Genomic DNA, 23,261 nt, shown 5'->3' with positions numbered 1-23,261 from the left:
CCACTTTTTATCATGTATTATGTTCCTGAATCATACAAACATGTAACGGAAGGAGCAGTGGATAAAAAGTTTCAGATTTATATTCAAATATTGGTTTTTGATGGTTATACTGAATTTCCGCAAATGAACTTTAAGGGAGCTAACTCATCGACTTCTTGTGAAACAACTGGTTTGGGCTAATTCTGAGAGGACCTGATATAGGTCATACTTTTTTCCAACAAGTATTTACATGCATGAAAACGAAACTTGTTATCATTGTCATGTTAATAAGTAGATTCAGACAATAACAATCAATATTGATATTTAAACTCACTAAAACATGTCATTTAAGAGATAAATATTGATATTTGGTTGTTATATTGGATTCTTGCAATTGATTGAGTATTCTACATGTATGCTTGGGTCTGTTTACACCAATGTAGAAGTTCAAAACACTCAGATATGTCATCAGAGACCAACAGTGTATTAATATTCTATGTCAAGCCATCAAACTCTCGCCGGCCATCTTGGAATTTTGGCCCACCAGGGGGTCTGGTGACGAAGTTTCTATCTAAAAGTGTTCACTATACTTCAGTGAGTTAGTGTGCCAAGTTATATGCATATAAGTCCTAGCACACTGTTTTAGAGGTAAAAGATTCAACAGTATAAACACACATTTAGGAAACTTGTCGGCCATCTTGAAATTGGCGGCCATCTTGATTTTTTGTAGATTTGACATAAGTCGAAAACGTTCAGTAGTTGTGAATATCTTTTTAGAAACACAATACGGCTATTTCGCAATACAACACATGCTTTCTTCATGAAAACAATGAACCTCATCTGAAATGTGGAAGATGTATTGATAATAGGTGGCCATATTTGATTATGCAAATTAGACATATTTCTCAAACTGGGATTGCTTGGGACTTTTAGTATGTTGTTTGCGGGACCTTGTAGACATGCACTGCGGTGAAATAAATTCTGTTGCATTTTTTTCCAAGAGAAACCTTTTTTTTGCCTGGACTAAGAAGGGTTACATCACCATTACGATCTCATCCTACCGGGTACCCATGAGGAGACACCACATGCCCTACAGTGTGGGGAAGGACCGAAGTCCAAGAAACTCTCAGGAGCCAAGCTGGTTACCCATCAAAGGACTCTTCACGACCAACATTGTTTCACCTGATTTGTGACCTGTGTTGTACACACCACCACGTGCCACCACTTTAGGCAATACACATAGATTTTCATCCCCGCCCGCCTGTCTACAAAACATCCAGCCTCATATATTATTTCATTGCCTTCAAGTTCCTTTGGACAGGAGTGAGTGAGTGAGTGAGTTGGGTTTAACGCCGCTTTTAACAGTATTCCAGTTATATCACGGCGTGTCAGCTTAATGTGGGAGGAAAGCCCGAAGTGATGCAGGTCTCAGACGTTTACCACTTCGGTTTAAAAAAACAAGGTGTGAAACAAGAACTGCCCCCAGCCCCTCTAATATTTAATGAATGAATCACTAACTATTATTAACAGTGGCCTTAATAATATCCACATGTTAAGCCCAATCAAATTACAGTCTGAGGCACCTGAATGGCTCTGAATAAGTGAGTGAGTTTGGTTCAACACCACTTTGAACAGTATTTCAGTTATATCACGGCTTGATATGGGAGGAAACCCTCCACAATAGGTTTCTTGCACGCCTGAGGGTCGCAACTCTACACATCATATTGCGACGACATAGGCGACAAAGCTCCCGGCTTTAAGATGTGTTAAGTCTCAAACATTTACATTTAACTATAGCCAATTTGCAGAAAAACGCGAGAATGCGAGATCGCGACTTTGGACAACTGACGATGATATCCTTTTTCCAGATTTCGGACATTATCAGGGTCATTAATGTACACTAATGTATTTGTTTAATTATATTGAACCAGTGGATGATATTTATTTACAGTTCATGCGAACTATAAGGCTTCTATGCCTTACATAGCAAACCTTAATGACGGAAATTATTGATTATATGATGCTTCAAACTAAGTCATAATTTTGCTAAATGCTATTAGGAAAATGAAGACCATGAAAGAAGCATGTCCACAGGAGTAATAAAGTGCGCATGCGCCTGACCTTATGCCGGATATTACACAAGCGCGCGGAGAGAATGCGCGAACGATTCCGGTTTTTTTGTAGCCTGATTTAATGAGTCGAGATCGCGAGATTTTACATCATGTCCAAATTTCCTTGACAGTATTCCCTAGTGATCAGACTGGGACTACGTCGCAAACGTGATGAACGGGTAATGGGCATGCTTCAAACCAGTAGAACTCGGAGAGAGGTAGCCAATATGTTCAATGTGTCTCAGTCTGTGACTTACAGACTTTGGAACATGTTTCTGCAGACACAAAATGTTGATGATCGACCCCAGGTATTGATCGAAGACCAGGATCGACTAATCAGAAGCCAGAATTTACGAAATCGAGCCAAAATAGCCAATCAAATCGCTGTTCACTTACACCAGTACACGAGAGTTAAAGTTACCGACAAGACTTTAAGGAATTGTCGTCATTCTGCTAAACTGCATGCTCGGCAACCGCGTGTGGTGCCACCGTTAACACATCGACACATTCCTACCAGACGCCAATGAGGTTTAGAGCATAGAACCTGTGGGAATTACCAAGTCTCGAATAATATTTTACAAAATTCAAAGCCTTGGTAAAGCTTTTAATTCTTTATGGTAGTCATCTGGAGGACATTTCCAAATTTGACGCATCAGCGACAAAACATTATGTCCGATGGGATTCCCTGTTGTGACTTGTACCATATGTTCCCATGTTTTGTTCAGGTGAAGTCCTGACTTGCTTTTGCTTGTGTTTGTGACGGATGCACTTACCTTGTACTGAATAGGTACATTCCAATTCTGTTTTCTCTTTTTCAGTTTTTACATTCTACCAATGACAATCATGCATTCCATTGATAGAGCAGTCATATGTGATCAACTGAAGTCTGATGAAACAAACAAACACAAATCACATCACGATCTGCCAATTCAACGTTCTGCAACACGTTCCTATAATTGAACAACTAGGAAAAAGTGATGTTTTACAGGAAAATGAAACTGTTGGTGGTTCATGAAACTGTTGGTGGTTCTTGAAATTTGAAAAATGGTCGGACATTTAGGGAAACTGATTTTTGTCAGAGAATGTTACTTAAATTAAATTATAAATTCCCCTTTTTCGGCAAATTTCAAATTCAGGAGCATGTAGTCTTTGTCTGATTCATTGGACTCTTTTTCTGGTTTGGCCAAACGTTTCAAGGTTTTATCAAGAAGTGCATGTTTTCTCTAGTCGATATTGTGGGCTCTTAGTGCTTGTTGACCCATCCATTAGCAATAGTTGCTTAAGGCGTTTTATTTCTTTCATCGACACTATGTATACATAGTCTTGTTCTTCCTTTGTGCATTCTCAATGGTTCCTGAAGAAGGGACGACAAATCTTGCAAATGAATTGTATCTTTGGTTGGTTGGTTGGTTGGTTGGTTGTTTAACGCCGCACTCAGCAATATTCCAGGTACATGACGGCGGTATGTATATAATCGAGTCGGGACCAGACAATCCAGTGATTTATATCATGAGCATCAATCCACGCAATTGGGATCGATGACATGCATCAATCAAGTCAGCGAGCCTGACCACCCGATACCGTTTGTCGCCTCTTAAGACAAGAATAGTCCCCTTTACAGCAAGCATGGGTTGATGAAGACCTGTTCTACCCGGGATCTTCACGGGTCGGGATATTTGGAAAGGTTTTGTCGCTTTAAATTTACTGCAAAGGGAGATAATTCGTTGTTTTCCTTTTGTGTCCAAATTACCACTGTGTAGATGTAGAAAATACGATATGTTTCCTTGATCAAATTCCCTTAAATATTCTCTGAAAAAAGGTGAATCAGCGCTATTTGTTATGTTGCAGATTTTATTTAAACAATTTTAACTTATGGCACAATGCCCTTTGGTAACATGTCCAGTAGCGAGGCAGGGTATAATATCCATACATAACGTCATTTCATTGAAGCCATTTGAATTGTCAACATCTGACCATTTAAACCAGACGTTGTTTTTTAGCTACTGCATCAGCTTTCAACATCATGGACACAAGATGACCGAAGTCTCAAATGTTGTTTCTTAGCGACTGTATAAGCTTTCAACATCTTGGACACAAGATGACCGAAGTCTCGGATATCCTTTCTGTAATCTTCCTCCATTTCCGTTGCAATGGGGACACATGGTGCAGTAACTTTTCTGACGATCTGAACAATAATAATATGTATGTATGAAAAATTATAAATAAACCGATATACTGTCAATATACATGTCTTCGGCGTGACGCACTGGTTACCCAGCTGATCCTTTATATGCACAAACTAGTAACACGAATTAGTACAAATTAACGAATTAAGCAAACTTATCATCCGACAGACCTTTTTAAAGATTAAGTATCAGTATTGATAAACATACTCCCTCATCGATGACAACGTATACACTGTCTGTCTCCAGCAAGCCATTGACAAGCCCATTGGAGTGAAGAAGGTGCACAGATCTGGCTAGCTGGTAAGCAATATTTAGCATATCTTTGGCTGACGTCAGTGACCCCATGTAAGAGGACAGACAGACCGAATTCGGGGGCTGGCTCAGCAATAAGAATTCTTTCTTCAGGAGGTGAGGGACAGAGGACTTAGTGCTGACTGTAAAAGCATACACATATATATAAATTAGTTGTACGTGTACCCAGTGCACTGGAAATATTGCAAGGTGAATATGGAAGAAAATACTCAAAATAACAAAAGTAAAATCTTGTCGTTTACATATTTTAATTTTGATAATTAATTTACTTCATGGCTCGAATTTTCCAAATATACCACAAACAAACATCTTAGCACTGTAGCTTAATGAACACAACCACACAACATGTTACTTGTACCTGTTGATCGCGTAGAAGTCCAAGTTGTTTTTGATTTGTTTTGCTGAAAAAACATGCTCGTAAATAATTTATCTTCATACATATATACCTCTGTAAATGTGTATCACCAAATTATGGATTAAATAAGGAAACTGTATGTCCTATTTGTGCAATAATACCCCCCTCTATATTTTCTCCCGATTCATTACATTTTATGAAATTGAAAACATGACTTCATTTGATTTCAAGGGTCCAGTTAAATAGTGGATTCTTAGACAGAATCTTAGGAATATCGCAAAAAGATATTGTACAGTAAAGACAAATAAAAGGTATGATGGATGTTTAAAGTAGCAGTTGCAAAGTGAAATTCCTACTGGGAACCGTGTTGTTCCCAATGGCACGGATTTGTTCAGAGAAAAAGGTCATGGTAGACGTCTGTGGAATGCATTTCACTTCTGGTATTTTTAAAGAGGGTTGTTAAAAGGCATATGATGTTATTACCATAATTTCGGATTCCTTTGGTATTATTTAGTATTCTGTATTTGGTACAGAAATGTTTGGTAAACACACAATAGACACCATTGCTACCTTCCGTTTTCTCATTGAGTCAACAGCTGAAAGGGTGTAGATGATGGGGTTGAGAGCGGAGTTGATCGGCAGAACAAACACTGCAACCCAGGCGTATACTTCAGAGTTGATCACGTAACCCTGGAGAGCCATCAGACCTGTTGTGAGAATAATTTGATTTTATAAACCCGTCTTATCGTCCTTGAAGTACATGTTTAGTCTAGATGACAATTCTCCTGTCATGTGCGGCAGCAACAATGATGGAATTTTTAGGGAATATTACAGACAACGCTTTCAATTATTGTGAAGTGTTATAACTTACCCATGACACAGATGGGGAACCAGCACACAAAGTCTGTCAGAACTATGAAGGAGAGCTTCCTGGCAATAGCCATGTCGTTGGTTGTCCGCCCCTTCCTCAGCTTCTGACTGGCCCTCACTGTCTGGTAGATGATAGCCTGACCCAAAGCGATGAAGACAAAACAGATGAAGTTCCAAATGACAAAGATGGCGGTGGAATACTCCCATCCCGGAGGTCTGTTCCTGGTCAGCGGTAAAGCGAGACACACTCCTGATCTGGAGTAGAACAACCTGGAAAAGTAGTCGATGGGCAATAGGGGCACCCCTGCCATCAGGAAGCCAACAAACCATATTGAAATGGTGATACACTTCGAACGTTTCTTAAAGACGTTAAGTTCTTTGAATGGGAGTTTAATGACAAGGATTCTCTCCAAGGTGATAATGCAGAGGAACATCACTGATGTCTCACTTGACAGGGTTGCTAGGAAACCTGCTAGCTGACACACCCAGCTGTTTCTCCACGCCTCATCATTCCAGCTGTACACTCCTCTGTAGATGACGTCAGCACTTGCTATGATGATCATATATACACCCATTACTAAGTCAGAGATGGCGAGGTTGGCAACGAAAAAATCATTGCTGCGTTTAAAACTCTGCCTATCGTAAATGCATCGCAAAAGAAGTGCAAGGAGGTTGCCAATGAGAGCAACAAAGCCCAGAACCCACATGCATATTCTCAGAGCTTCATTTCTCATAAGGTCTGAGCAAGAAGAAAACTCGTCAGCCGCAGGTAGACATTGTTCATTTGGGACACTCGATGGTTTGAAGCAGCAGAAGACATACTTATCACTGTACAGGTAGTTCAGTTGTATTAAGCCATCGAATAGATCTCCGGTGAAATCTGTGATAAAATTATGTGTTAGATCAAGTGTGTGCAGATTACTGACTCCATTGAAACTATTATCTTCTATTGTTGTGATCTTACTGTCAGAAAGGTTCAAATTCAGAAGACTGGATAACCCCTGAAACATGTCCCTCTTCAATGTCCTAAGAGCAATACCAGAAAGGTCGAGTGAAGGAAGGCTTGTTAGTCCATCAAATGAGGCTGCAGTCAGTTTGAACGTTTCATTTCCATTGAGCAATAATGACATAAGATTTCCCATACTCTGAAATAACCCTTCAGGTAACATGCTGATGGAGTTCATACTGAGGTCCAAATGCAATAAGTTTTTCAGTCCACTTAGAGAGTTTTTTTCCAGTACATGGACCCCCAGATAGGAAAGGTCCAGGAGTGCTAAGTTTTCCATATGGTGGAAGGTATCATTCTTCAATGTTTTATTAAAACTTCCCCTTAACTTGAGTGCTCTTGTATATTTGGGTAGATGTTGAATTTTGTCCAGATAGAACCCAGCACATGTGATATAGGCACCTGTACAATCACACTCATCTGGGCAGCTGGTGTCACAGAAACATTCATCATCTCCTTCAGGACAATGTCGAATTGTATCACACACCTGTTGCCATGGGATACACACCCTGTTACCATGACAACGGAATCTACTGGGGCATGTGATATTAGCTGCAATATAATTAGACAGGCATGTTTTTTTCGATACATTAAGTGTTGACAAAACATTATTTATATTAAGGTAAACTAAAGTCTGAATGTACACAGTGGGTTACTATTACCATTTGAAAGATAGATATGCGCAGTGTCTTACGAACAATCCATAAACAATAATCCATCATCTTTAGGTCGTGCCTGGGGCATTATGCATGGTTCATAAAGTATGGGGAGCATTACTGCATTTTATGTTGAATGTTTGTATTGACGAATAAGCACATGACTCCAAGTATGGCTTCACCGTGATTCGTTCACAGCAAACTTGAACCGATTTTATGAAGAAATGCTACATTTATTAACACGATGTGTGACAGGAAAACATGACTAAAGTTTACAAAAATCATGTAACTTAAACCTACTGCATCCTCTTTCGTCCATGCCGTCAGCACAGTCCGGGCGTCCATCACAGACCAACCTGATGGGTATGCAGTAGCTGGAGGGACACTTGATGTAGTCTGCAGGGCACGCGTGTTTCTCTGTTGTGATGGGAATATACATTTACAATATATCAGATTTGCTCAGTTCATAGTAAATGTATTGTGTTTAAATGGGAATTTGTGCTGATTCTTCCCCAAAAGGAATGCAAACTGACGAGGGGACCACAAATGAATGCAAATAGTTTTACCTGTCTTCGCGAACACCTGGTGTCATAATTGATTTTCAGTGATCTATTCATATAATGGTCACCACAATTTTACATTTAGTAGTAGAATATGTTTCGTCAGTCAATTAAGACAGTCAGTTATTTTCTGGCGTTGACGTTTGATGTTACCTGTGTTTCTTTACAATGTATGAACGCAATACGTTCGCCGGATTCATCCTTATCGACAAATGCGTAAATGCATGTCAAGATCTAAGACTAATGAATATGATTTGTTTTATAGAGAATATTGATTGCATATCCCAACCACAATTCTGAATATGTGTGAGGTCTCGGCATCCTGTGTAGTGTTGATAGATGTCGTAATCCAAGATGCATTTATGAGAGATGTCAACGACGACGCCGCTCTTACACATGAGGGAACTTTTGTTGGATCCTGATGCTGCGATGCAAAAATAGTCAGTGAATCAAAGAATCATGACTTTTGAAATTGCAATGGACACCACGAAGCATCATCAGTGAGTGAGTGAGTTGTGTTTAACGTCGCTTTTAACAGTATTCCAGTTATTTCGCGGCGTGTCAGCTTAATGTGGGAGGAAAGCCCGAAGTGATGCAGGTCTTAGACGTTTACCACTTCGGTGAAACCTACGAGCACGGGTATGGTGCTGACAAACCTAGAAACATAATCGGGGCGAACCGGGATTCGAACCCACAATTATAGGTTTCTGGCGTGCCCAAGGGACGCAACTCTGCACAGCGAATCGCGGCGCCTTAGACGACTTTGCCACCCGTGCCCCCGAAGCATTATCAAAGTAATATTTTCTTATGTATCTACGCTATTTGAAGTTTGACTTTAAAAATTCATTAACTTCATGTCAAGTGAGTCTCTTATACCTTCAACGATCATACAATCTGAACATTTTGGTCACTTACGCTCTTCACAAATGAGAGGTCCAACATGGTGTCTAACTCGGCTTAATCTTAGCTGCGCTCTCATCCATAGCTGTGTTATGGGCAAGCTATCCATGTCGTCAATGTATCCACTGTCAGACCCCCATGTGTTGTCATCTGCTCTGGTTAAATCGTCTCTCGTATTGTCACATGCACATCTGTTAAACATGTACATTAATTAGCTCGGTAGTGCGCTTTTGATAAGTGATATGATTGCTTTTATATACCAGATCTTTTATTCCTTTGTACTGAGCTGTGAATATGTATTATAGCGTTCATCAGGTGATTAACCCAATCCAAACTCATTGTCCATAACTATGACTGTTATTATTCTTTGTAACCAGAATATACCGATTTGTCCGGCAATACATTTCAGTAAAAAAATGTCAGTCATTTTATTTTCATTAGGTATATAATGATGACGAATACCAATAAATGTATATTCTATTTCATCACCCAGTGGCTGAAAATGATAACATTAAAGATAGCGAAAGTCAATGTATATTTTTTTGCATTTGATGGCTTCTAATCCTGGCATAATTAGTCCATCTTTTGAATTTCTTAGTAACTTTTAGTCAATCAATTTCCGTTATGTTACACATTGATTGTAACATACATATATGCTCAAACAAATATGATACTTACTACCCAGCTCCATAGGAGATTGGTATTACGGATTATTACGTTTGTAACTGTATTTTTTTGGTTATGTTCAAATAATGAAAAGGAATAATGACAAGTGACTTAAGATTAACCCGATAGTCACCTGTTCTTAATGTGAACAAAAACATGTTCAAAGGTGACTTTCAGTTTCGAAAACTAGCACTTTGTGGAAGACTTGATCAATATAAAATAAGAACTTAATTCCAACATATTAATCTTGCAACATTGACCGTTATATGCAATTTTACATCACATTATTTCGAAAAACACTGTTAAATGTCCTTCAAACACAGTTCTTACATGTCTTTCATGCTTTCTGCGGACAGTGATATCTATAATAAGTCTGAGTTTTTCTATTGTTTCACGAAAACACTTTTCACATGTGCTGCATTTCGCAAAACTAATCTGGCCATTAGCAGTTACACACACACGTAATACACATTATGAACATTTTAAAACCTACCATCTTGTTGTGACCGTGACCTATATCTTTAGAACCTGACACTGTGCTAAAACAATTAACATACAGGGAATCAGCGATACGACTGCACCTTCTTTTGATTTGTTTGTTGTTTTACGCCGCACTCAGCAATATTCGAGCTATATGACAGCGGTCTGTAAGTAATCGAGTCTGGACCAGACAAGCCATTGATTGATATCATGAGCATCGATCAACGCCATTGGGATCGCTGACATGCTTCAACCAAGTCAGCGAGCCTGACCACCCGATCCCGTTAGTCGCCTCTTAATCAGAGCACAGTCGCCTTTTACGGCAAGCAAGTACGGTTGCTGAAGACCTATTCTAACCCGGATCTGCACGGGTCACGACCCCTTCCTACTGATTTCTTTTACTGATTTACCAACTGAACTAGAAATAAAAGAGACCACCTGTTTCATATTTAGATATATAGACTGAGCGTGACAAAAATACGCCACAAGACTACACGTGAAGACAGATAACATTTGAGGTTTAATCGAACATCCTCTTTCTCCGAAGATTTTAAAGAACGTCATACAACTCTTGTTCCCAAGCTGTTCGATCATGGCTACAACATGTATGGCCTCATGTGAACATCTGGTTTTAGAGAAACACCTTGAAATGGTTTGCACTATAACAATGCTATTACTTCCCTTCATATACATCTTCAAGTCATAATTTCGCAGAATGCTATAGTAGGGTCCAGTAAATATACTATCACATGCCTGTCTCAGAGATTAACGATAATCCTTATTACAATAAAGGAAGGGCTCTCTTTCTGTCCAAAGTTTTTTTATGAAGATTATAACATTCAAGGCCTCGGTAGAGCTTTGAAAAGGTTCTATGGTAGTGATGTGGAAGACATTTCCACATTTGACGCATCTGGTACAACATGTATGTCAGATGCAATTCCCTTGACTTGTACTATTTCTTCTTGTGTTTTTTTTTCAGGCGAAGAACTGGCTTGCCTTTGCATGTGTTCGTGACGGATGCCACCGGTGGCGCAGGACACGTTAACCTTCCCGCGAACATCTGGTGTCATCGTCATCTGATCGTGATTCAGAAACACATGCTTATGATAAAGTCGGAATCGCACTCTGAACTCTGTAGAAATTCCTTATGATTACGAACATGTTTTTTGTTCCTTTTATTAGCGATGACATTGGCCTTTAACAGACTGACATTTGACATGCAAATATGAAGTTTCCTGTTTTGGCTGTATTATTAACTTGAATGCTGTTCAATGTGCATGAAGGAAGGATGGACATATCTAGAGGTAAGAAGTATGCCAGTCCATTACAAATAATCATACCAGTTGGGGTGATAATAAATAGTAGTGTTGCAATAGGGTTGCACAAATTCTTGGATGTTTCACCCAATTACTTTGGACATGAAGAAAACATAAATGTAAACTTGCCACCTACAGTATATTGTTCACATTACAGGTCTTGTTGGTGTTAGGCCTAGGTAAAATTAATTATTCAATTTTAAAGAAAAATATACGAATAATGAAATAGCTACCATTTTATCAAACATGGGAAGAAATTATCACGTTTCCAGCAGTCGTTCCATAAATAGGCACACTTTTGCATTTCTTCATACTGGCTGACTTTGTGAATCATTATCCATATGCAAAATGTGGAATATTCCATCAAGAACAAGACATGGTTATCGTTCAGACATGAGATGAACAACGGGAGACTATAAAACGATGAACAGGCCGTTACAATAAATCATACCAGTTCACCCGAAATAATAATAAGGGAACTAGGCTGGTCAGCACAAAATATATGCGTAATATCGCGCCCAATTACTGTTAACATGGGACACGAAGAAAACATGCATTCGATCTTTCTTAAAGGACATAAATATGAACCTACTTTTTATTGTTGGCATTGCATGCGTCCCTTAAAATGCAGCTACAGTTACTGTTTGGGTCATCTTTAAAATATTTTCGAGTTCCTCCTGTGTCCCTCCAGAATAAACGATTCCTGTAGAAGTAATATGCCTGTAGACAGTCAAAGTGAACGCGTTGCCGACATGCGAGGGACGCCGACTTGATGTATTTGATGACATTATTCGGGACATTATAATGAAAGTCCTTAAGATACCCTGGTTCCCTTGTCACTGTCCAGTCCTCCAAGTCATGATGGATGAGTGTTGTTATCATTCCTTCGCTCATGTCGAATTTACACTCCACCGAGTACGTCTCTGGAAGAAAGTGGTTTACATGAGGCGAAAAGATCTGCAAAATTATAATATTCTACATTAATACAAAAAGAGGGGTGTCTGTTTATGAAATTCATAAAAAAACCCACTTTTTTTATTGCTGAAAGAAAGATAACGATCAATATGTCTTCCATGTTTGGGCTGTATTTTATATCATATATGAATTAACACCTTGGTACTACTGCGCGGTGCAATGTTGCTTCACTTAGGCATGCCAGAAACCTGTGATGGTGGGTTCGAATCCCCGTGCGTCCTGGGTACATTGTCGGGACCATACCGTTGGTTTTACCAAAGGGGTAAGAGGCGTGCATAACTTCGGGATGTGTTTATATACTCACACGCAAAAGAAACGCAAGTGGTTTTAAGCAAATAGGTAACAAACACGGAACCATAAATTGATACGAGTTTTAGCATGTAGTGAAGCCTGATGGTGTTATCAATATTTTTGGTTGCATTTTGGAAGCCCCGGGTAAAAACGCAACATAAAAAACGAATCGCCAAAACGCATCATTTCAATGAAAATGTGGGTATCATGCACCCATTTCTCGCGAGATCGAAAATGCACGAACTATCACGAACTGTAGTGGGTATAATTCACAAATCGTCTGATCCACTCAATGTACAGATGTGTGGCAGTGATCAATGCTAATGGTGGTCACACCGGTTATTGACTGACATTTTGGGTATTGGCCCGAAACTGTGTAAGCCCTTAACATTTGAAAAAAACAATTATGTCACCTGCCTTTTAATCCATTAAACTGTCTTCAGTCATTTTTTTGTCAATCTTGCCCTATTAGTATTTCTTGTCTTTACTGTTGAAAATAAATAACATGTATACTGCATACTCTACTTGCGTTTATTTTGCGTGTGAGATTATTAAAGGTATAGCTTAGAACCCTTACTGCCCTCAATCACAATACTATATTCGCCATTCTCCCTGGACCCAAGGGCATACCACGCCCTACAAGACGGCTGACTGTTTCTGGTACACTGGGAATCCTCGTCTTCTCTGTACTGTCCCACACAGTCCACAAACCCGTCACACACCCTGGCTGGGGGCAAGCACCGTCCGTCATAGCACTGGAAGAAAGGTTCCCGGCATGCCTCTGGAAGAAAAATTTAAATCTTTACAAATTGACCAATCAAATTGTTTTGTTTTTCAAAATTATGCATTGTGGTGTTTACGAGTCAACGATTAATCTATTATTACATAAATGTATAATGTATATGTACACCCTCCTTTCAGCACTTTACATTCTCCATATATAAACTCTACTATAATTGAATGAATAATTGAAGAGTAGAGGACACGAACATGTGACAAGTACGTCTTAAACTAATATTAATTTGTGTATGTTAGATAATTGAATTTATGTCTGATATCAAAGCTACATGTGTTTCTAATTAATGCACAAAAGTGCAATTAAGTATTCTTAATGGCATTTACAAAATTAGCATTGACTTTCAAAGCAGCACATGCCAAAATGTCGACATCTCACGGACTTACCACAATGCTCTTCATCTGATCCGTCCACACAGTCCTGCAGGAGGTCACACCTCTGGTCAGATGACACACACTGTCCACTGCTGCATCTCCACTGGTCGGATGAACATTCACGAAACACTGGAAGATATAATATTTGTACCTACATAATTCATATATGTTCAAGTCAACATAATTCATATGAGTTAAAGTCTATGTTTATGCGCACTGGCATGACATATCACATCGTTATATAGTAAAACGTGAAATCATGTACAGCAAAGGTGATAGTTATTATTGTTTTTTTTCTCTTTCCCATCAGCAGAAAATCCATTCTCGTATCCGAGAAAACGCTTAAATGAAGCTTAAGTTAAACTTCTTGGCCAAATTCTCTTGTTTTGATTTTGCTAATCCGAGACGAAATTCCTATTAGCAAGGAGGGGATCATAATGGGTGCTCTATGGGATGCCAACTTCTTGCCTTATCTCCAAATTTCATTCACATGTTATCAATGAGGAAGTCCAGCATTTCACCAAAAATGATTTCTCAGTAAGTTTCAGACGACATTTGATTTCATTTCAGAAACATTGTCTCAATGTGTTTTATCAAGATAACAACAGTCAAGGCCTCAGTAAAGCTTTCAAAAGGTTTTATGGTAGACATATGAAGGACATTTCCATATTTGACGCAACAGTGACAAAAATGATGTCCGATACAATTCCCTGTTTTGACTTGTACCATACAATCCTTTGATTTTTTAGGTGAACTATTGACTTGCCTTTGCATGTGTTTGCGACAGGTGTCACCGATGATACATGATACACTCACCATTACTCGAACTTCTGGTATCAGCATTATTTGAAAGTGATTTACAAACATATGCTTTTGCTATGGTAAGAATCGCACAATCGACTAGAGATTTCTTATGATAATGGAAATGGTTTTGTTGCTTTTATGAAAAAGCCGAATTAAATATATCAACAATAACAAACATTGGTATGTTACTGATAGGTCAAGGATAGTAGGGGTAATTTGAGATTCGAACCCATGATCAATGGTTGCGAAAGTACTCAACAGCAACATTGCGATGTCTTACTGAGGCTTGGATAACGTGCATACTCATTACTTTCTCTTTGTTTCCTGTTTGTCACATCCCTAATTATGAGAACATATCTTGCTTATCTTAGGAACACGCCCATTTCGTATTCTTTGGGTGGGGGCAGAAATGGCCGGTCTCTTACCACACTTTGTTTCATCTGATCCGTCCTTGCAGTGTTCCTTGTAGTCACAGTAGAAGGCGAAGTCAACACATCCCCCATCAGTGCAGGTGAACATGCCACGTGGACAGGGGTCTGAAATACGAATACAACCGATGCATTATAGTATCAATTCACCAATGCATCAAGTCTTACGTTACAATGAACACTATAAATATCAGCCTACCTGTCGAACAGTTTTTTTCATCGCTACCGTCGATGCAATCCATAATACCGTCACATGTGTACAGTCTCGATATAAACTCGCCGTTAGTACAAGTGAAATAATAGCCGGTCCTTGCATCACTATCACCGCCAAGAGCAATGGTGTTCTCTGTAAGTGTTAATAATTATAAAATTGAATTGTTTTATATTAGCAAGATGATAGATAAAATTATAAATGGTCACATAACAAAATATATCCAGAAATTGTGACATCTGACGAGTACTATAAGAACAAACTTACAGCTTTAAAAACTGCATATACAACGCATCATAGTTGATTAATAGTACAACGCATTTTCTACTACAAACAAATTTTCCCAGAAAATGCTTGAAACAAATATATATGCATCAAACTGTTGGATGTTGGATATAAATAGAAACTGCCTGCCACAAAAATACATCGTTGAAATATATTTCATATAAGATGAACAATTAGGCTCATAGATTTAATTAAAATGTGTCTTATGTAAAATAATTAAAATAATAAATTGACATCTTAAAAACGCACTCGGGATTAAAACCGACCGTATACTATACGATATCCAAGATTAAAATAATTTGGTAACGCTGTAAGATAAAACAGCATGTATGTTAAATCGTTTGTGTAATTACAAGTGTATTATTCTAATACAAAATGCATTAAACCTGGTGAAGCCATTGTACTGTTTGACGTCTCACAAATGTACTGAGAGATTTTGTTGAAGGCGCAGGCCACGTCGTGCCAGTTGGCGGTGGATCTGATGTTAGAAAGGACCATCATGGTGCACGCCTCTCTCTCGAACCCGTCCGGCTGGGGTGCTCCATCAGAATCCCCAGCATACCTTAAAACGATAACGTCAGCAAACACAAATCTCGTGGTTTGTACATGCACCTTCTATCTTTGTTATGTTTTTTTGTGAATACAATTTGTTTGTCATATTAATATGATCAGATGAGAATGGAAAGATGTTATCAAGCTGCAAGGTAATTGATAACCTGAAATTTCCCTCAGTTGGAACATTAATTTATTTATTTGCGCAAAACATACAATGATTGTATTGAGATATGTTAGTTACCATTCAATTTGTGATAGTGGTTTTCCATCCGCCCACATATAACTGCCCCGACCTGTTTTTCGCAGCCCTGAACAAAATGAAGACAAATACATTGGGACACATATTTCTAAAAAAAAAGACCATGTGAGTCAGGACTTCACTGGCCACTCTGAACGTTTAAAACTGACGCAACTATAGGTCATAGGTCATTATGCAAAATTGTAACGAAATTATGTATCTTCCCATTGCATAGTTATATCGGAGAAATAGTGCGAATAGTGTGATTCCGGAAGTAGTATAATGAAGTTTTCTTTTGATTTCTCATAACACATTCAATGCAGGATGGCAATGCTAATTTCAGTACATAACCCGCAATGGTAGCATGTTGCAGAGTTACTTTTCTATTACAAAGCATTGATTTCATAATGTCATTAGTCTAGTCACATTGAACACTTAAGAGCAAAGCCTTGCTCGTAAAAGTCTATGTGCGCAATGTTTGCTATGTTAATTGTTACTTTTACCTATGTATATTTCTTGCTCAGGGAAAAGGTTGTTATTAAGAATGGTCGAATGGAGAAAATTCGTCTCATCTTTGTCGCTTATACTGACAAGATGGCCTCCAACTTCAATGCAGCGTTTCTCAGCATCTATCCAGGTGAGTCCGTCATCGCTTGTGATAAAGCTGTAGCAGCTGTGCCCATACTCATACCAATTCTCGTTACAATGACCTTCAAATACATAACTCGATCTCAGTAGGCATTCGAAAATAGAAACTTTACTGACAAACATGTTGTCAGTCTGCACATTATTCATAACAACGATGCCCACATTATTTTATGTATTGGTTTTATACAAAAATGAAGACCAAATATTATTTAGTGAGTTTGGCAAATAGAGACAGTGCTAAATAGGGAGACTGTGCATTCAGAATTTGTATTTGTTTGTTCATTATTAGGGAATATACCTGACAAATTCAGGAATCTAGTGCTGAGCTGAACAGTCTGCAGTGTGTACTTGAGTAGGAATCCTCTACCAGCAGTGTCAAAGTCAGAATAAAACTCCACATCCATCATCTGCCAACTGCTCTGTATTTCACCAATCGGTCTTTTACTTTTACAAAACTTTCCAATCAATGTTTTCTTTTTAGCAAGGTCAAGGTCAAAGAGACTGACGTAATCTCCCTCACATTCTCCAACAGCTATGACGTCAATCATGTCAAAGGTCACAGAGACGTACTGGCCCAGCTGGCCCTGTATTCTCCAATTACAACTGGCCGAAACCGGGTAAAAGTTGGGGAAGGCAGCACTGGAGATGTAGCCACACTGGTGAGAACACACGGCCTGTCTGGAGCAGCTGGACTCACCTTGGCCACAACCGCCACAATCTTTCGAGGAGAAATCAGTTAGCAATGAGATTCAAAATAAACAATAATATAAAAGTCCCATGATATGTGAGGTGTACAAACTGACACATATAAAGCACATAAAAGTTCATATGTGTGCAATATTTTGTGCAGAAGCCTTTGACAAACTCGAACTACTTTTGACCAATATCATTACTTCAGGAATTTGTGTACGCTTTGTTGCTCGATATCAAGTGAATACTTACGATTTCTTATTGTAGTAGTGAAATGTATCCATTCTTAGTCAACTTGAATGGGGGAAATGAGGAACATGACAATGGTAAATATTACAAGGGAAATATTGCCGTGTGTGCGATTGATCATTGGTCTGAGTTATCGCTGGTTTCTCTTTGCCTCTCCCAGACCCTGTTTTGATTCGTTGGTAACAAATAGGGACTACACACGGGTGATGTAAGAACGGAGTGGATACTAAACCTGTGAAGATGATGGCCATACATTAACACAATGTTTCAACTTTCATATCCATTTGGCCTCTCAATTTAAGTTCAAGTTTTATGCTTTCAGCAAACAGGTACCAAAGATTCATCTTAAATTGCAAAGCACTTGGAAGACACTTGACAGGTAATACGTTTACTAGCTTAAACAGGTTTATGGCGTAAGTCAATATGGCGCCTCAAGCTAAATGAATGAAAAGCTTACCATTATGACTATAGGTTTTATAGCTTTTGTAGATAAACATTTGGATGATCTATGTCAACAGGTAAAATACTTTACCGGTTGCATCCACTTTGATAGTAAAACCTCGAGCATTTGTTTCTTTTATTCTGGGACAAGCTATCAAGTTGATCTCGACCTCGTACGAAGAGGACAGATAGCGTGGTTCCTCCAGGGTTTCAAACGAATGACCTTTCACTGATGCAATAACATGGTCGCCGCTTCTGTACCGATCGGAAATTGTCAGCGTGTCCTCGCAGTCAAAATATGCAGATGCTTCCTGTATAAGTAAACACAATTAATCATTACACTCGTGTGATAGATTCAGACATCTATTGAGGCCATAACGATTTTGCTTTTATCATTTTATGTGACATAGCTTGAAGGTGTTATGATTATGAAGTAAACAAACTATGAACCAAGATGTTGAAAGATGTTGTATAGTTATTATTTATCCAAAGGATAACACATTCCCTAAAGCTTCCATTTATGTATACTTAAAGACTTAAAGTAGAGAAACATATTATCACAAGAGTCTCACATAGTGCTCTTCTTTTAATGCGAGATCTATATCAACAAGGTCAAGGCTGACAAATGATCCTTTCCCAAGTCTCACAGTCCATGTACAGTTAATGTTCTCTCCATAGTAGAAGGGGTAGGCAGGGGAGATAATCTCGCCAGTGTGGTTCATGATGCCACCACATTTATATACATCATTGGAGATATCTAAATTGAGAAAGAACATTTCATATTTCATGAACTATTATACTATTGAGATAAAATCTGCTTGTTGCTCGTTCAATTGAAACAATGTCTTTGCCAGACACCAACTTCAGGGCACATCATATGAGTGAAAGATCCCCTTTGTAGCAGTTCATTAGCAGGGGCAGCTTCATGGCTTTACCCATGTGCTCCTATTCACTAACTCGACAGTATGAGTCCATTAACCAACAGAGAATGTAGCATGCATCCTTGGTTAATGATATTTCTATTACAGATATACGAGCTAGAGAAACTGTGGCTTTGGCGAACAGAAAACAGTTAAAATTCAAAAAGGACACCATAAATACTTGTTGAACACTATGTCTGTTTGTTTGTTGTTTAAGGCCGCAGTATTCCATCTACATGACTATGCAAGCCGTCGGGGTACGATGACACGCTAACCAAGTCACCGAGCCTGATCACACAATCTATTTGGTCGCCTCTAACGATGAGCATAAGTTGTTTGGGACTAACCCGAAATGACCACGGGGATAACTGTATTCAAGTATGAAGATGATCTGCTACAATGTAGATCGTTTCGATATTGATTCAAGGGATCAGCATTATATTTTGTAATGCTTAGGAGCACAATAATTTTTCAAACACTAACAGGTGCTCAATTATTTTTTTTTAGATATATAAAAGTAACGACCTGTATTCTTTGATAGAGTCTGCAAGAAAAGGGCACGTTATTTGTTATCACATAATGCGAGGCGCATGTACATTCTTTAAAGGTAAAACAGGGGCTTGAATAGTCTTTAAAAAACGATCAAATAGATGCTCTCTTATTCAAAATTTGTTCAAATCACATATACATGTACCTCTTATGCACACATCTTGTCCAAATTCAGTTCCTGGTCCATATCCTACTTCCCAACGGTTTCGATAATGGCGACTGTATCTGGATCCAATCATCATGATACACTCCTCGTTGTGATACTGGTAAGCTCGATAATGATTTCTGTTGGATGAGTAATAACTGCGACACTCCACTATGGTCATGTTCTTTATGATATACGAGTCGATATTTTCAACTGACGGATATATTCTGTGCGTGGGCATCTTTTGTAGTCCCAGCTTCACATTTTGGTCCCGGCATTTCACATCCAAGTTCACTGTATAATGATATAACAATATTGCCATTATTACCATTTACTCGGTTTCATTAACATCGGTAACTACAATGAAACGTCGTTAATATGTACGGTATACATAGTGTTTTAACTGAAATCGTCTGGGTTAAGAACATCACAACGGGTGAACGAGTCATGGATACATCATAATGCCTCTTTGTATACATTTTAGCGTCCCCGACAGTAATGGGCGATCTTTTTAAAATCAACTTCCCTTAACTAAACAGCTGGATGTGCTGTCCCAGCAGACCCAACTGACAGCGCATGTGGCATACGCCATACGAGCGGTACATACTGTAACACTTAAAGACGGCCGTTAACCAGACTACCAGAGTATAGCCTTCACCTTCATGATGGTGTATGGGCAGTATATCTTTCCGCCTGAACAATGGTATATCTACTGTTATAACATGTCCTGACACATGTTTCCCATGATTCAGTCATATATCAGTGATGACCACGATATTGCTTCTTTTGCAATTGTGAACCACTTGATGGCTGTGCGAAGCCAGGTGGTGGGATCAGCTGATCGTTTATTCAAAGTTGCTTTGTTAAAAATGTTATCCTTGATGTTTCAATTCCACACTTTTGAACATGTATTCTATTTTAATTGTATGCGTCTGCGTCTGCGTCTGCGTCTGCGTCTGCATGTCGTGTATCCCCGAATAAGCTATAAGCATTAATTTCAGCACAGGGGCAAGGTGATGGTACGTCAAATATGAAGAAGGTCTTATGCGCTTTGTAATGTTTTGAATCCCATTAGACCTTAGTCATTTCAAGTGTGCATATTTAAAAACCACAACATTCCTATATTTGCATTACACAATGTCCCCATATTAAAAACAATTAACATTTTCATGCCTTTGTATAAATTGTATATTGCATTACACAAGCATGCCTTTCAGCAGTAATCATCCGTAAAATCTTCTATTTATAACCGCGACCATATAAATATAATTATATATAGCATGTATATGCAATTGGGGTCGCAGTTTGCAATATGTCATGATAAACATAATATGATTTTAAACAATTTATTGAAAGCAAATTGGAATTTAAACATGTGAAAACAAATTGGATTACACTTTTTCAAATCAAATTTATCATGACTGATAAATAGACCTAAAACTACGGTTGTTTTTAAATTGCTGTTGAATGAAAATCATGATAGCAGGATACTGCATTGGTTTAAAGGGAACCAACAGTAAAAAAATCTAGTCAACATATGTTACCAAACCAAGAAAATGCTACAATTACCATATACAAATGTACATATATTTAAGTATCATGCATATGAATATCATACGTCAATGTGATTTCTTATTTGTTGGAATAAATATCTGTAATTTACTGCTATTTTACTAGGGTCAGGATCTACACGGTGCAAACAATGGATCAATTTATTTTACACCTGTGATGAAGAAGAGGACTAAATAATGGATACATTTTATAACGGGCAGACTAACATGGATAGATCTTACAAAATATGATGATCGTTAGTATATTGCGATTGAGTAATTGATTGGTTGATTATAAAAGTGATATTAATAATTAGTTCTTGGCATGTTATTTCTCATTCAATTATTAGTAAAGGCAAGGATGTATAATAATTTAGGTCCGCGGTAGAATATGTGTCAAACTATGTCCGGGTGCTGCAGATGTATCTCCGTGTACTTTTTAAATCCATGGTAGTATGAATACTATCTGGTAGATTTGATTTGAATGCTGCAATGGTTAGGGGTTTGTCATAGGAAATAAAACAAAGGATGATAAATAATATGGATTTGCATTATTTCATTGATGCTCTATATGTTGCCCTTGAATGACAGAATGATTCGACCCTCGTTCCTTTATGACGCAGAAAAGTGAAGGGAAAACACAGTTTTTCTTGGCGTTTTTCCCGTTACCGTCCATTGTGTCAGTTCGTGTTTTAGTTGCAGACTGAACAAATGATCATATTCTTAACAAACTACGATACAATACATGTGCTAGTTTCGGAAATTCAGTTGTAAACCACCTTTTTGTTATGAAGGTTGGTAGTTTTGTTGACATTAATTATCATAAACGATGTATTGTTGACTTTATCTTGTTTCCAAGTACAATAGAAGAACATAGCTAACCTCTCTTTGGACAGCCAATGAGATCGAACTTAAGACAAACAGGTGGCTTGCTCCGATACAGGTGTAGTCGGACAATCTTTGTGACTTGTGTGGAAAGATGGAACTTCTGAGATATATGTGATTCGTAAGTCGGAATAAGGTGAAAAACCTGGAATAAAACGTTCATTTATAATAAATCAATATATAACTTCTTTTTATTTATCATTATGAGTTTGTGTAAATAGTTAAATCTGTTTTTATCAGCCAAGACTGGCACCCACAGGAATTATCGCTTATGGGAGATCAAAAGAAATGAGGAGATTTGTCCATTGACATAAACGTTAGCTTTGTGTTTAAATTTTCAAGTCTAACACAAGTGATCTTACACTAGTCTTTGATTAGGGTAATTTGACGTCATAATCCTGGCAGTATTTCTCAACAGATTAACCACATGAACAAAAGAAAGGCTTCAGCTATCGTTTTGAATTAAGAAACACAAGTAAAGGCAATGTATAGGCATGGATTTGTCATTAGCTAGGCTTATCAAATAAGTGCATTTTGATCTTTTGGCGATGAGATACGCCTTTTTAATTCAAGACGGTGTCAAGCGTCAATATGGTCATCATCTTTAATCTAACGCGTTTGTCCTTAGAGATTGAGAATGATATTGATTTGAAAATAAAGTCTCTCCCCCGTGTCTCTTGATATCAAATACATCGACACTCGTCTATAAAAGTAAACGACACAAGGGTGAGATTCTATAAACAACTGTATATTCATAACTGGTGTTCGAGAAAAGTTCAACTAAACTCGTGCATATTAATATTGCTAGAAAAAAACAACAACTTTCAAAT

At 38.2% G+C, this 23,261-nt stretch overlaps 1 protein-coding gene across 1 annotated transcript in view; it reads right to left on the bottom strand.

Moving 5' to 3' along the window:
• Window positions 1-3,984: 3,984 nt before the first annotated feature.
• The window catches only part of LOC139443712 (uncharacterized), a 39,757-nt gene continuing 20,480 nt past the window's right edge, over window positions 3,985-23,261 (bottom strand). The window contains exons 11-30 of the mRNA XM_071224646.1: window positions 22,429-22,576; window positions 20,046-20,290; window positions 18,474-18,693; window positions 17,301-17,720; window positions 16,858-17,064; window positions 16,358-16,424; window positions 15,948-16,123; window positions 15,265-15,411; window positions 15,063-15,173; window positions 13,846-13,962; window positions 13,241-13,444; window positions 11,990-12,320; window positions 8,951-9,126; window positions 8,325-8,459; window positions 7,776-7,892; window positions 5,815-7,371; window positions 5,514-5,650; window positions 4,947-4,989; window positions 4,484-4,710; window positions 3,985-4,275 (exon numbers count right to left, since the gene is read on the bottom strand). Coding sequence (XP_071080747.1) covers window positions 4,099-4,275; window positions 4,484-4,710; window positions 4,947-4,989; window positions 5,514-5,650; window positions 5,815-7,371; window positions 7,776-7,892; window positions 8,325-8,459; window positions 8,951-9,126; window positions 11,990-12,320; window positions 13,241-13,444; window positions 13,846-13,962; window positions 15,063-15,173; window positions 15,265-15,411; window positions 15,948-16,123; window positions 16,358-16,424; window positions 16,858-17,064; window positions 17,301-17,720; window positions 18,474-18,693; window positions 20,046-20,290; window positions 22,429-22,576 — 4,962 coding nt within the window. The 3' untranslated portion in view covers window positions 3,985-4,098. The remainder of the gene's footprint in view (window positions 4,276-4,483; window positions 4,711-4,946; window positions 4,990-5,513; window positions 5,651-5,814; window positions 7,372-7,775; window positions 7,893-8,324; window positions 8,460-8,950; window positions 9,127-11,989; window positions 12,321-13,240; window positions 13,445-13,845; window positions 13,963-15,062; window positions 15,174-15,264; window positions 15,412-15,947; window positions 16,124-16,357; window positions 16,425-16,857; window positions 17,065-17,300; window positions 17,721-18,473; window positions 18,694-20,045; window positions 20,291-22,428; window positions 22,577-23,261) is intronic.

This window comes from Haliotis cracherodii, unplaced genomic scaffold (assembly GCF_022045235.1).
Source record: "Haliotis cracherodii isolate W230 unplaced genomic scaffold, xgHalCrac1.p SCAF_5, whole genome shotgun sequence".
Classification (NCBI taxonomy): domain Eukaryota; kingdom Metazoa; phylum Mollusca; class Gastropoda; order Lepetellida; family Haliotidae; genus Haliotis; species Haliotis cracherodii.
The sequence above is the reverse complement of the archived record's forward strand: the minus strand, read 5'-3'. Positions and strand labels throughout refer to the sequence as shown.